General features: G+C 37.5%; 1 protein-coding gene across 1 annotated transcript in view; it reads left to right on the top strand.

The window, feature by feature from the left end:
• Positions 1 to 102: 102 nt before the first annotated feature.
• The window catches only part of LOC113111014 (secretory phospholipase A2 receptor-like), a 28,634-nt gene continuing 14,773 nt past the window's right edge, over positions 103 to 13,963 (top strand). Inside the window, exons 1-13 of the mRNA XM_026275381.1 lie at positions 103 to 426; positions 2,950 to 3,324; positions 4,197 to 4,370; positions 4,883 to 5,047; positions 6,629 to 6,742; positions 7,225 to 7,371; positions 8,753 to 8,941; positions 9,017 to 9,174; positions 9,453 to 9,563; positions 12,038 to 12,150; positions 12,864 to 13,033; positions 13,337 to 13,545; positions 13,684 to 13,829. Coding sequence (XP_026131166.1) covers positions 273 to 426; positions 2,950 to 3,324; positions 4,197 to 4,370; positions 4,883 to 5,047; positions 6,629 to 6,742; positions 7,225 to 7,371; positions 8,753 to 8,941; positions 9,017 to 9,174; positions 9,453 to 9,563; positions 12,038 to 12,150; positions 12,864 to 13,033; positions 13,337 to 13,545; positions 13,684 to 13,829 — 2,225 coding nt within the window. The 5' untranslated portion in view covers positions 103 to 272. The remainder of the gene's footprint in view (positions 427 to 2,949; positions 3,325 to 4,196; positions 4,371 to 4,882; positions 5,048 to 6,628; positions 6,743 to 7,224; positions 7,372 to 8,752; positions 8,942 to 9,016; positions 9,175 to 9,452; positions 9,564 to 12,037; positions 12,151 to 12,863; positions 13,034 to 13,336; positions 13,546 to 13,683; positions 13,830 to 13,963) is intronic.

The following is a 13,963-nucleotide window of genomic DNA, read 5'->3' as shown; positions in this document are numbered from 1 at the left end:
TATAGCCATATTTTGGTCACTTTCTGTCTAAATGCATGGTTACGCATTACGCAATAATCGATTTGCAGTCACTGCACGCTCGCGACGCGACTCAACGCGAATCTAGAACGCATCATTAGGTCGCGTCGCGTTGAGAGCAGACGGGATGTAAGAGGAAAGGAATATGTTTTGCCTTTCACTGAGAGACCAGTGACGTAGAGAATCCCCAAACTCGCGGAAAGTGTGGTGAAAAACAGGCTGCAGTCTATGCGGCGCGCTCATCTCCAGTGGAAATGCGAGGACACATTAAAACTCTTCGTGTTCGCTTCTGTGAAGCGCTTTATGTCCTTTATATGCTGTTTTATTTCAGTCATTTAGCTTGTGCTGCTGCGGAAGTGTCGGACAAAACTGAAGTTTGGAACAAAACTCAACTTCTCGAACTGTACAGTAAGTGCAATCGGCCCGCGCGACGTGTCTGTCTTTAAAACGAAACTTTCCTCGATGGCATGAGCGCCTGGGTTTGCTCAGGATCAAGAGTTTGTCGTGTAGATCAAGTGTGCTGTGTTCTGACTGCAAGATTGCATTAATAGGCTATGTATGTCCAGCTGTTCTCTGTGAAATACTGGTCGTAGCGTGTCATTTCTTCATCTGGGATCACCCTGCAAATACTAATATTTTAGTTTCAAACGGGAGAGTAAGCTAAAAGTGTCTGGTAATGTGTTTTAAACACTTATATAACTGCTTCCCTTCTCTTAGTGAAAGTTTACTGCACACAAACAAAACCGATAGGCGGCTGCTCATCACATGATACAACACAGAAACAGTTTGGACAAAACTTTAGAAAGTACACTTAAAGCCAAACTTAAGAATATTTTCATTGCAGGTTTTTTTGTTTTTTTACAGTCCTATACCTCAAAGACCAGGACACGAAAAAGTTTTTGAACACATGTTAACCTTTGGGACAACATAAACCAGACAGTCCCAGTGAAATCTGTCTTCAGTAGGCTTTTTGGGGTCAATGTAACTGATTAAACGATTATGACATGAACCAACTCAAGAAAATGCAAAACTCTGACAAGAAACATCAATCAAAGATATCACATTATTGATCTGACCACCAGTTATATTGATGAAACCTGCCCCTAAATGAACACATACAGAAACCTTTTTGAAAATAGCACAGTAATACAAATACAATTTTTTTTATTATATTATCTTTTGTAAATAACACAGTTCAGCTTTCTTGTTCAATGATTTTCTTTACTGCAGGGAGCCTTGGCTAGAAAATCTATCTATCTATCTATCTATCTATCTATCTATCTATCTATCTATCTATCTATCTATCTATCTATCTATCTATCTATCTATCTATCTATCTATCTATCTATCTATCTATCTATCTATCTATCTATCTATCTGCTTTTCTGTCTGTTTGTTTTTCTGTCTATTTGTCTTTACAATTTAAATAGACTGAAAGATTGAAAGGTTAGATTCCCTATCTTTTCTTTACAATTGATAAACATACAAACATTGTTAATCATGTTTTTGTAAATTGCCATGTTGTCTGCATTTCTCTTAAAGCCAAAAACTGTGCAAATCTTGCAGACAATACAGTATACTGCATGACTTCTCCTCTAATAAAAGGAATGTCACAAGTATGACCCCCGCTGATGGACACAGTGGGTTTCTGAAGTTTGTCCAACAGCCTGATTCGTTACAGTCCCAAAGCATTTGCATTTTCATTCATGCATTTGGTAGATGCTTTAATCCAAAGTGACTAGCATTGCATTCCAGGTATGCAGTTATCATAATGTCCGTTACACGGAAACCAGCACTATGAGTCAGCCCGTGGGTTACTAAACAGGGTCAGCTGAGGTCAGAAGCACATAGATTAACACACACTTACACCCTCACTCAACACGATCTTCATGCCCCGTTTGAGTCTTGCGGCTCCACAGGGTTATATGATCTTACATAGCAAATAATTAATCTGTCACTGAAATATTCCATGTCGTGGAACACATTCAGTTTTATTTCAGCAAGGAAGAGGAATGCAGGTATAGTAGGACACATTCAGTTCACATTCTGTATGTCTCAAACTCAAAAGAAGACATTTAAAAGAGTGTTTCCACCACTTTGGGCAAGACAATGGCGTTCAAAGCAACACTGGACCCTATTGATTTTCATTGTATGGACCAAAACAAATGTCAATTTTCAAAACACTTTTGTATTCCACAGAAGAACCATATTTATAATGACTTAATAATAAGTTCTATTTTGAGATTGTGTGAGGGAGTACGCCGCTTTATTAACATATCTGAATCTGAAAACATTGCAGATAAATTATCAGAAAGTGCCATGCTTTACTAGTATTCACCCTATTAAATATCTTAACTTATTATTCCCATACCCAGCATAAGCAAAATAGAAATATCACTACTGGACAAGAAAATCCTATACTTCCTAATCTTTCAAGCTTATTTCTGCTCACAGACATATGGCGAGGATAATGTGAAGCTTCCCTTTGAAGTTTGATGATACCCTGTGTTCGACTGTTTGAGAAAATCTTTGTCTTCACTCTGTATCTTCAATTACTCTTTCGTGTCAACGCCCACAAAAGACCCTCAGCCCTGACGGCTCTGAGAACTCTGAAATATTAAGCCCCATTCTGTGGAGGAGAAACTGGAGATAGCCGCTCTATCTTTCTATCTGTCCGCTGCATAATCAGACCTGTCTGATACCTCAGTGCCTCTGAATGCCTTCGAATCTCCAATATCACTGGCCTTTATCATCTAACATGGCTCTGCATGTAAATGGCTATATAATACTCCTTAAGGAAGACTTTTCCCACTGGTCAAAACCCCCAGGGCCTCACATCTCCCAAGTGTATTTGATACGCCAAGAAAATATGCTTTAGCTTGACCAATTCAAAAATCGCAATGTATGATGTTGTGTATCTGTGTTACTTAGGTAAAGGTGTTTTCCGTTTGGAGAGTGTGTCGCGGAAGCTTTGCCTCTCAGCGGACTCGTCCGGTTTGTCTCTGACCAGCTGTGAGCCCCCGTCTGCCGGCCTGCTTTGGAAATGGGTGTCCCGGCACCGTCTCTACAATCTGGGCACCAGTCGATGTCTAGGGATCAATGTGACCAAGCCTGACGTGGGCATCTTTGAGTGTGACGTTTCCCTCCAAACCATGTGGTGGCGCTGTGGGGGCAGCATGTTGTATGGAGCGATGAATCATAAGTTAGCGGTGGTGGACTCTAAAGTGGTGGTGAAGAGGGCCGCTCTGCATCAGTGGAGGATTTACGGGGCGGCTGGTGAAGGGCCATGCGCCTACCCATATGAAGGCAAGATGTGTTCGGACTCATTTAAAAAAGAAAAGTGTATCAGTGACAAATACAATGAATCAAAAGTAAAAGTCTAGTTTAAAAGCCTGCTCACACTGAGAACAGATGATAATGTTCAGTTTATTTGTAAGCGTGCCTGCCGCTTTAAATGTCAGGCAGCTTCTGATTGGCTGTCGGAATTTTTAAACTCCGCTGTCAGTTTTACAGGAAATTACAGGAGAAATATTACAGGTAGTTGTCACACTTTTTCCCCTACAAAAGGCATGTTAACCTTTCCAGCATTATTAATGCTGACCTTACATTTAATAGTAAATTTGAAGAGTAAACAAAACAATTCATAAAGTTAATACTTGACATACATAAAAATTTACATTTTCTGGACAATAAATATTTAACAAATGGGTTAACATCTAGCCCCAATAAAAGGACTACTAGCCCCAAACTGATATTTATTAAAGATGAGAAATAGTGTTATATAAGTCTGTATTCAGTTATCAAAACAGACAGATTATCTGGAAAAAAGTATATAGTATACATAATTATTAAATTATTATTTTTAATTATTAAAAATAAAATTATAATGCATTTTAGGACTTACTGACATTTACCGGCATCATCTCTATAATATATCATTTCCTGTTTTTGTTTTTTTTTCTGAATTCTTCGGCTTGTTGGTCACACCACATTACTTCAATTGTAAAAGTTACCTATAAAAAACCACAGTCAGCCTGCTGTCTAAATATCGGTATTGACGCCTGAAGTTACATTTTGCTTGACTACTATAACCTGGTGCATGCAGTGGATTGTTTGATGAGGGTTGTTTGATGTGGCTGCAGTCATACCGCTTCTGTTTGTTTTCTCGATGTTGACAGACATCCACACGCTACAAGGGAACTCCCATGGCATGACCTGCTCCATCCCCTTCAAATACAACAATAAATGGTTCTGGGACTGTACCTCTGAGGGCAGAGAGGACCGTCACCTCTGGTGTGCCACTACTAACCACTATGATCAAGATGAGAAATGGGGCTTCTGTCCCAATCCAGGTAAAATCACTACCATTCAAAATTGGGGGATTTTATGAAGTTCTGCTTGGCAATGTCTGAAGATCAAAAGTGACAGTAAACATGTTTTCTATTTAAAATAAATAGTTTTAAAACTTTCTATTCATCAAAATATTGTGAGAAAATGTTTTACGATTTCCCCACACTCTGAAAAATGAGAAAAAAAAAAAAAAAAAAAATCATATCAGAATAATTTCTGAAGAATCATGTGACACTGAAGACTGCAGTGATGCTGAAAATTCAGCTTTGCATCACAGAAATGAATTACGTTTTGATGGATGTGACCCTGGACGAAAAATTTAAGTGTCATTTTTTCGAAATTGAGATTTATACATCATTTGAAAGCTGAATTAATTATGTATGAAGTATGGTTTGTTACGATAGGACAATATTTAGCTGAGATACAACTACTTGAAAATCTGGTAGTGAATATTGAGTGTATCCACACTAACTAAAGTAAGCAAACAAACCCGTTCTATGTGTGTTATTTCCAGTGCCAGGCTGCAATGAATTCTGGGAGAGCCATCCGGAGCTGAATGCCTGTTATCAGTTTAACTTGTACTCCATCCTCACCTGGAGTCAAGCTCTTACTTCCTGTCAAGCACAGGGTGGGAGTCTTCTGTCCATCACACAGTCCAGTGAACAAAGCTATATTAAAGGTATACACACGATCAAATGTTTGCGGAAAAATATCTTTGTGAGTCTTTGCCTACATGATGCTAACACTGGTTTAGTGCTGGTCTATATAATTAGAGAACCATAATAGCCGTTGTGTATGTGTGTGTGTGTGTGTGTGTGTATAATTTAGGGCTGCACGATGTGTCGTTTAAGCATCAATATCGCGATGTACGAATCCACGATAGTCACATCGCAGGACGTGCGATGTAGGCTGTCGTAGTTGATCCGTAATTCATTAACTGTATGGGTCAGCTGCTCCCCGGCCCTTGACGAATGTGATTTCGCGGATTAATTGCACAGCTTAACCATCATAGAGTGAAAGTTTTGTATTTTGTGTTTTTAAGTCCTGTCAGTTTAACAGGGCAGAGAGAGAGAGCGCTTGAGCGAGCGAGCGAGAGAGAGCGCGAAAGAGAGAGAGAGAGAGAGAGAGCGCGAAAGAGAGAGAGAGCGGGCAGGAGAGAGAGAGAGAGCGCGTGAAAGAAAGAGAGAGAGAGAGAGAGAGAGCGGGCACGAGAGAGAGAGAGAGCACGCAAAAGAAAAAGAGAGAGAGAGAGCGCACGAAAGAAAGAGAGAGAGAGAGCGAGCACGAGAGAGAGAGAGAGCGCGCGAAAGAAAGAGAGAAAGGTCGGGCGTGTGAGAGAGCGAGAGAAAGCGCGAAAGAGAGGGAGAGAGAGAAAGCGCACGAGACAGAGAGAGAGAGGGAGAGATCGAGCGAGCGAGCGAGCCCTGGCCGCACTCTCACCGTCTTCAAACAACACGAGCGCTGTGTTGATCTCTCTCCCTCGCGCATATTAATCAATTGACATGGTGTTGATGTTTAAATCATTTAAAATTTGATTATAAGTGTGCTCACACCATTTTTGTTTGTAAGAAAAAATTAAATTAGATTTCATATCGCAATATAAATCGCAGAGAAATAAAATATCGCAATGTCATTTTTTCCCAATATCGTGCAGCCCTAGTATGTATGTATATATACATATATGTATGTATGTATCAGTGAGGAGAGCAGATTAACATTGTTGGACTTGAAAAACTGTGTATTAACATCTTTCCATGGTTGAAATAAGATACCTTCTGATGTTCATTCATGTTCATTTCATGTTATAACTAGTAAAGAGGAAGAGACGTGCAATGAACTGAGTGCAAATTGAATTAAGGCGCTAACTGTCACACATTAAAAAGCCACAAAACTGTATTTTTTAAATACATTTGCTAAAATAAATGGCAAAATTAGAAAGCTGAGACTTTGTTGCATAGCAAAAGTAATGTGCTCTGTCTTGTCTGTTGGTGCGTGGTCAGTTTTCTTTTTGCTCTGCGATTTATTTTTCTCTCAGTGAGAACAGTGTAGAAAAGACATAGTAAAAGTAAGCGGGGCATTAGTTAAGCTGACTAGCTACAGATTTTTTTTTTGCCTACACTATACAGTATACTCCTACTATATATATATATATATATATATATATATGTCTTCTATAAGATGCATTTAATAGTCATGTTGACCCATTTTATGGTGCTTTTGTTTATCTTCTTGGAACATTGTTGTTATTGTGTTCCTCCAGAAAGACTCTCAGATATGGGTGTGATGGTCTGGATTGGATTAAACCATCTCAGTCCACATGGGGGATGGCAGTGGTCTGATGGATCTGCTCTGGCTCTCGTCAGTTACACCGCAGGTACAGTTAGCTTATGATATGAGGTTGAAGAGTTGTTCTTCAAGGCTAGCATTACCTATTTAAGAAATAATTCACCACAAAATAACAATTCTGTAATCATTGAGTGAATTTACATGGAGGTAAGCCGACAGTGTGTGTGGTCCTGGAAACACGTTAAACCATTTTCCTTGAGGTAATAAACATCTATTCTAAAAGCATAAATCAATAACTTACTTTCTTCTGTCAGACATACAAAAATATTCATGTGAGTAACCAAACAGTTGCTGGAAGCCACTATGACTTCCATAGTGTGGAAAAATACTGGCTTCCAGCAACTGTGTGGTTATCAACATTCTTCAAAATATCTTCTTTTGTGTTCAACAGAAGAAGGAAACGCATACAGGTTTGGAACAACATGGGGAAGAGTAAATGATGACAGAATTGTCATTTTTAGGTGAACTCTCCCTTTAAATACTCTATTCAGTGTTGATCTTGCTGTGCAGATCTGACCTCCACACCGGTGCAGGAGAACCAGCCGTGTGGGGTGTTTAACTCCACGCAGGGTTCCTGGCAGAGTCTGTCCTGTGAGTCAGCCTTGCCCTACATCTGCAAAAAAGACACCAAATACAGCCGGAATGCCGAGCCGCTTGGTAAATACATGAGTGATCTGACTGCTCATGCATCTTTCCCATTCATTAATCCAGCCTTTTTTGCCCGTCCATTCATCCGTTTCTAACAGCTCTGTCTTTCCCTCTAACATGTCTGAATTTTTCCCAGACTCTCCGTCCACCTGGTCTTCTCAAGTTTGGTCTAGTTTAAGCTTTAGCCCTAGCATGTAGCAGCCAGTGTTACGTATAATGTTTACATTTTCCAGTGCTCATTACTGAAGGAAAGAGTCCACTGTCTGATAGACTAGTGACTATTGTTTCCATGCTGGTTAGTGTTGACTGTGAAGAGAAAAATGAGGGCGTGTCAAAAGCACAACAGCTGTGTCCCATCTAGAGTTTGAACTCCTGGCCCTGGCTGTCAAAAACACACAAACACACAGAATCTCACAGTGTGTTTGCAAATATAGAAAAACTAGGGGTCATCAGCAACAATATAAAATGACTAGGATTGGCCTGAGATTATAAGGTCGGCTTGATTGAAATCAATACCTCTTATATATATTTACTTATACATACACACAGTGGTTTGAAAAAGGTTTTGCCCGCTTCCTGTTTATTGTAATTTTCTGCATATATGTCACACTTGAATGATTCAGATCATCAGAAAAATGTGAATTTTAAACAAAGATAACTTGAGTAAATACAAAATGCAGTTTTGAATTATTTTGAATTATTTTGTTTTAATTATTTCATTTATTAAGGGAAAAAAGCTGTCCAAACCTACCTGGCCCTACGTGAAAAAGTAATTGCTGACCATGCTTTTAATACTTTCCTGGACCTTGACAGTGTTATTTATTTGGCAGTTTATGGCACAGTCTCAAGCCTACTGGTTTTTATACAAAATATCTTAAATAGCTTTTACGGGTTTGGAACAACATGGGGGGGTAAGTGATTAATAAAAAAAAAATCATTTTGGGGTGGAGTATCACTTTAATAAAAAAATTACAAATTGACACAGTTTAAATCCAACACTCCCACTCAAATAATAATATAATATAATATAATATAATATAATATAATATAATATAATATAATATAATATAATATAATATAATATAATATAATATAATATAATATAATATAATATAATATAATATAATATAATATAATATAAAAAACACCCCCACCATGTATATAGGAGGAAGTATAAATAATACATATGAAAGTTAAGTAAAATATTAATAAAAAGAGAAAAAAACATTATCAACAAGCAATCAAACATTGGCTACTTCAGTATGTACCTTTCGTCTTTCCAGTAGGTGTCATTAGGAGTTATTGATAGCATATCAGTGCTAGCAATTCTAACTATAGTATTATTTTTAAATCTGTTGTTAAATCTTCTCTCTGTCTGTTTGTTTACAAGATAACTGGCAGTATAAGGAGACGATTTGTCCTGGTGGTTGGTTGGACCATAATGGGTTTTGTTACCGGTACCTGGATGAGAAGTCGAGCTGGGACGTCTCTTCCAGCGCATGCAAAGCTCTTCAAGCAGTGCTGGTCAGCGTCCACTCCCTCAGCCAGCAAGAACTACTTCTGAAACTGCTGTCCAATGGTTGGTACTGGAGTGAAACTGGTATATTTTTCACTCTATAATGTCATTTTTGAAGTTATATGTTGGTTATGTCAGGATCCGACTCTAAGGTGTGGATCGGCTTGCATAAGGAGGACAAACTTTCATCAGTCCAGTGGTCAGACAGCTCGCCAGTCACATTCACATCCTGGTACTCTCAGGAGCCTTCCCATAGCCATGGTGACAAACGAATCTGCGTCACCGCAGACTGGAAGGTGAGATCAGAGGTCAAAGGTCAGATTACTGTCATAGGACGTCAGTCATAAACCGAGCATACAGTATGTGGTCAGAAAGGACTCACGTGTCCAGAATCAGACAGCAGCTGTGTGCGAGCTGATTGGCAAGATCTGATTTCAGAGACTGCTTTATCCCGGGTAATCGGATTCACAGTCACCAGTTAGTCATAGCAGTAAACCACCGGGTCACATGACAGATCTGACCCTTTGAACTTTCTTCCGAACTTGATGAAGGACTCTTTGTGTGTGTGTTTTAGGACAGCAGATGGCAGTTTGAGGACTGTGAAGAGCAGCATGCTGCAATCTGTAAGACTTCGGGTCTTGTTCCACAGCATCCTAGCGGAGAATGGGATGATGGGTGTCCAGAGGTTAGAGTGTACTTTAACACAGCTGAAATTAACTTACAAGCCCAAGGATGGTCTTGTTGAAGGAAAACAGGAAAGCAACAAAACAAATCAAAGATTAAAAAGTCATTTTTGCGTATGTTTTGCTGGCAAATATTACTTTAGAATCAGAGCTGTGTCTGTTTGAATGTTATTTTAAACTAAAACTATAACTTAAAAATCAATTGAAATAAACCTGAATTCAAATAAAATACAAATAAATTAATTGAAAAAAATTAGAAATGTAGCATTGGTAACTAACTGAAAAAAACATGTTTAAGTTGAAAACTGAAATTAAAATAAATTAAAGATATATTTAATTATGAGCAAAAACTAAATATGTTAAACCACTAATGAAAATCTCATAAGCACATATCAAAATGACTTAAAATAAAAAAATAAAAAAAAATGCATAATATAGAAACACTGTAATGATATTTAAATAATACTAAAATAAACTTAATTTGGTTCTTGTCAGTGATTCATTGACCACATAATGCTAGCTGAATTGGATAGCGCGACTCATTCTGAATCATTCAAACAGTTCATTCAGTTCACTTTATAAAAGAGAAAAGGCAATGAATAAAGTGGAATACTTACATAGAATTTATAAGCTTAGTTAAAAGAAACTTACTTAGCTACATTTTGGAGTGGTTTGCCCAATATTATCTGCAGCTATCATTATTTAAAATAATATTTTATTTTATATATTAAAAAAACACCACCATGCTAATATGATTCAAGAAAAAAAAAAAAAAAAAAAAATCCCCAGAAGATGTTGTTCATAATACGTTGCATGAGAAAGATGATTTATGATTAAGCTGAAACAATGTCTAAGAAGAAATGAAATCTAGTACCAAACTTTTTCCCGTCTCATTACCGGCTCTCTCGTTTCATCTGTTTTCCTGCATTTCTGATTGCTTCTGACCGCCAGCGAGGGTGAGAGCGGGTCACGGCCGGAGAACAACAGACTGATTCAAATCTGTTCTGTCCCTCTGTTTCTGCTTTTACTGGCTATGAAAAAGAACGACGGCCAAACAGAGAAAGGGCACTTTTCAGAGATGCACACGTGCCAGTGCACGGACTTGTGTGTGTCACAACCACGCTTACTCAGCTTGTGGACAACCGTTTATTGTCTGCTGAAATGGTTTCATATTCTATTAAAGGCAAATGTGTGTAATATGTTAAATACTTTAAATATACAGACTTTCCCTTTAATATTAGTTTTATCCTAAATCTTGATTAAAGTTGAGATTCAGCTTCCCAGTTGTGTCTATTTGTAGCTGTTAAAACGCTTGTTTCAGTCTGGGCCAGGTTTTCTGAAGGATGTTGAATTGAGGCCATTGAACTCAGGGTTAGTAGAGGACAGATGTGAAAACACAGCCAGATGTTAAATCTAGCTGATGCTGCATCCTAGATGTCCTGCATCTACAACAAACCATGTGCTATTTATACTCAAAGTAGTATAAATGAACAGTATTTCCGGAGATCCTACCCAACTATTAGAGTCCAAATTACAGTTTTGAGAAGAAGAATAAAATCCTGAAAGGTTGCTTTTATTATTTCATTAAGGAATAATGTAAATAAAAAATAATATGAAATATTTACAAATATTATAAACACTGTTAGTTGCCCTCACTCCACAACAAATTCTTTAAATTGAACTTTATTGAGAACAGAAATGAAAAATAGTGGTAATAAATAAATCTAAATTTACTAATGCTTTCAAAACGATTAATCTTGAATAATCACATCCGAAAAAAAACTTTGAGTTTACATAATATGTGTGTGCAATGTTTATATTTATAAATTAAATTAAATTAAATTAAATTAAATTAAATTAAATTAAATTAAATTAAATTAAATTAAATTAAATTAAATTAAATTAATGCATGTAGCAGACGCTTTTATCCAAAGCGACTTACAGTGCATTCAGGATATAAATATGTATATATTACATATACATGTATATAAATACACACATATATATATTTAAGGAATATTTACATATGATACATATGATATTTATATATATATAGATATTTATAAAATATATGCATATGAGTGTATTTAAGTATACATATGAATATAAACTATGAGCATACATATATTATGTAAACACAAACATTTATTTTAAATGCGATTAATTGCGATCACTGAACTTGGACTCATATATTGCTCTCATTCGGCATGAAAGCAAATGAGTGTGATTTGAGCATGTTTTGAATGCTTGAAGTTAAATGCACCAAGTAGATTTGGAATATAAGTGACAGCATTTATGAAATCATTTTTTTTTAAATTCCAGAAAGGTTTATTATGAAAAATATGGTAGTACACTACACAAGTTAATGCTTCCTGCACACTGCTTGCTTTCTAGTGACCACTACACATGAAATCCTGTACTACACACTACAGACCATAACAGATTTGTGTGTGTGTTATCGTGTGTGTGTGTGCAGGGCTGGAAAAGGAAGGACTCCTGGTGTTACAGAATCACAGATCAGGAACAGACGTTTGAGGATGCAGTGAAAGGATATTACTGCAGATCTCCTCTTGTTACTATAGAAAGCAGGTATGTTTTTTTTTAAGAAAGAGAATAGAAATGTAAAAAACAAAAACATTTTAGATAGAAATATATTACCAGTATGTAATATCTATCTTTACTTTCACTTTTGATCAATTGAGTGCAAAAAAGTACCACTTCCTTTCATTCCTCTTCTTCTGGTAATGTATGCAAATGATGGACCTTGAAAGAAGCATTAACCATCCTGGAATAACCAGAAAATTTATTTCACAGTGCAACCCTGGAGCACAAAACTACTCAGAAGTTGCTGGGGTATATTTGTAGCAATAGCCAACAAAACATTGTATGGGTCTAAATTATAGTTTTTTCTTTTATGCCAAAATCATTAGGATATTAAGTAAAGATGATGAAGATATTTTGTATATCTCCTACTGTAAATACATAAAGACAGTAGGAGATATACAATACATAAAGACATAATTTTTTATTTGTAATATGCATCGCTAAGGATTTGATTTGAACAACTTTAAATGAGATTTTCTTAATATTTTGATATCCTGTTTTTTTTGCGCCCTCAGATTCCAGATTTTCAAATATTGTCCTTTACTAAAGAAAAAAACATTCATCAATGGAAAGCTAATTTATGAATAAATCTCAATCACAAAATGAGTGACGAAATACGTACTATACAAAAAGCGTTTACAGCATGACAGAGGCAGGCGAATAGATCACAGTCGGACTGCGTGGTTTCTCTGCGGCAGGTTTGAGCAGGCCTTTCTAAACAGCCTGATCAGTGAAAAGGGAGACTCTGAGACCCGATCCTATTGGACAGCTCTGCAGGACCAGAACAGGACCGGCGAGTACCGCTGGCTGACGCAGAACGGCTCGTCGATACCCCTCACCTACACCAACTGGAACCGACACCAGCCAGGTGAGTCCTTAAAGGGACACTTCACCCAAAAATAAACATTCTGTCATCATTTACTCACCCTTAAGTTGTCCCGAACCTATATGATTTGCTTTCTTTAAAAAAGAATGTAGTTTAGAACAAAAAACAGCAACTGTTTGGTTACCAGCTTTCTTCAAAATAGGGAATTCATACAGGTTTGGAACAACTAAATGATGAGAATTTGCATTTTTGGATGAACTATCCCTTATAAAAATCTCCCCACCGTGGCTGGCAGACGCAGATAGCTCTTTCTTTGATCGATCATCTTTGTCCCTCGGTCTGCAGTGAGTGGAGGAGGCTGTGTGCTGATGTCCGGAGGCCAGGCTCTGGGTCACTGGGAGGTGAAAAACTGTGGCACTTTTAAGGCCCTGGCTGTGTGCAAACAGGAAGTGAGTGGTAATCGTGACACCCTGATGCCTGTGCCACACATAGACCTGAATGCACCATGTCCCACCGGATGGGAGAGCCGCAAAGATCTGTCTCACTGTTACAAGGTAGTACGAAGAGTGAATAAACATATACCCAGTATAGAGAGCCACTGTCTTGTTTTGAATCTCTTATTGAAGTGACTCGATTCATTGTTATTCTGTATGTTCCTGCCGTTCATGTTCAGTTTGTTTGTTATTGTTCAGGTGTATCACAGTGAGAAGATCCTGATGCGTCGCACCTGGACCGAGGCTCAGTTCTTCTGCCGGGCTTTGGGTGCTGATCTGGCCAGTTTCCATCACTATGAAGATCAGGCTTTTGTCAGAAAGCTCCTCTCCATGATGTTCCAAAGGTTGGTTACACAAGTGGGGGTTTATACACTACTCTTCACAAGTTAAACCATTTCTTATGCATTTGACTGAAAATATATTGTGAACAGTAGTATTATTTCAATTTTAATATATTTTCAATGTTAAATTTGGCTTA

The sequence above is a fragment of the Carassius auratus genome, chromosome 11, assembly GCF_003368295.1.
Source record: "Carassius auratus strain Wakin chromosome 11, ASM336829v1, whole genome shotgun sequence".
NCBI classification, from domain to species: domain Eukaryota; kingdom Metazoa; phylum Chordata; class Actinopteri; order Cypriniformes; family Cyprinidae; genus Carassius; species Carassius auratus.
The sequence above is the reverse complement of the archived record's forward strand: the minus strand, read 5'-3'. Positions and strand labels throughout refer to the sequence as shown.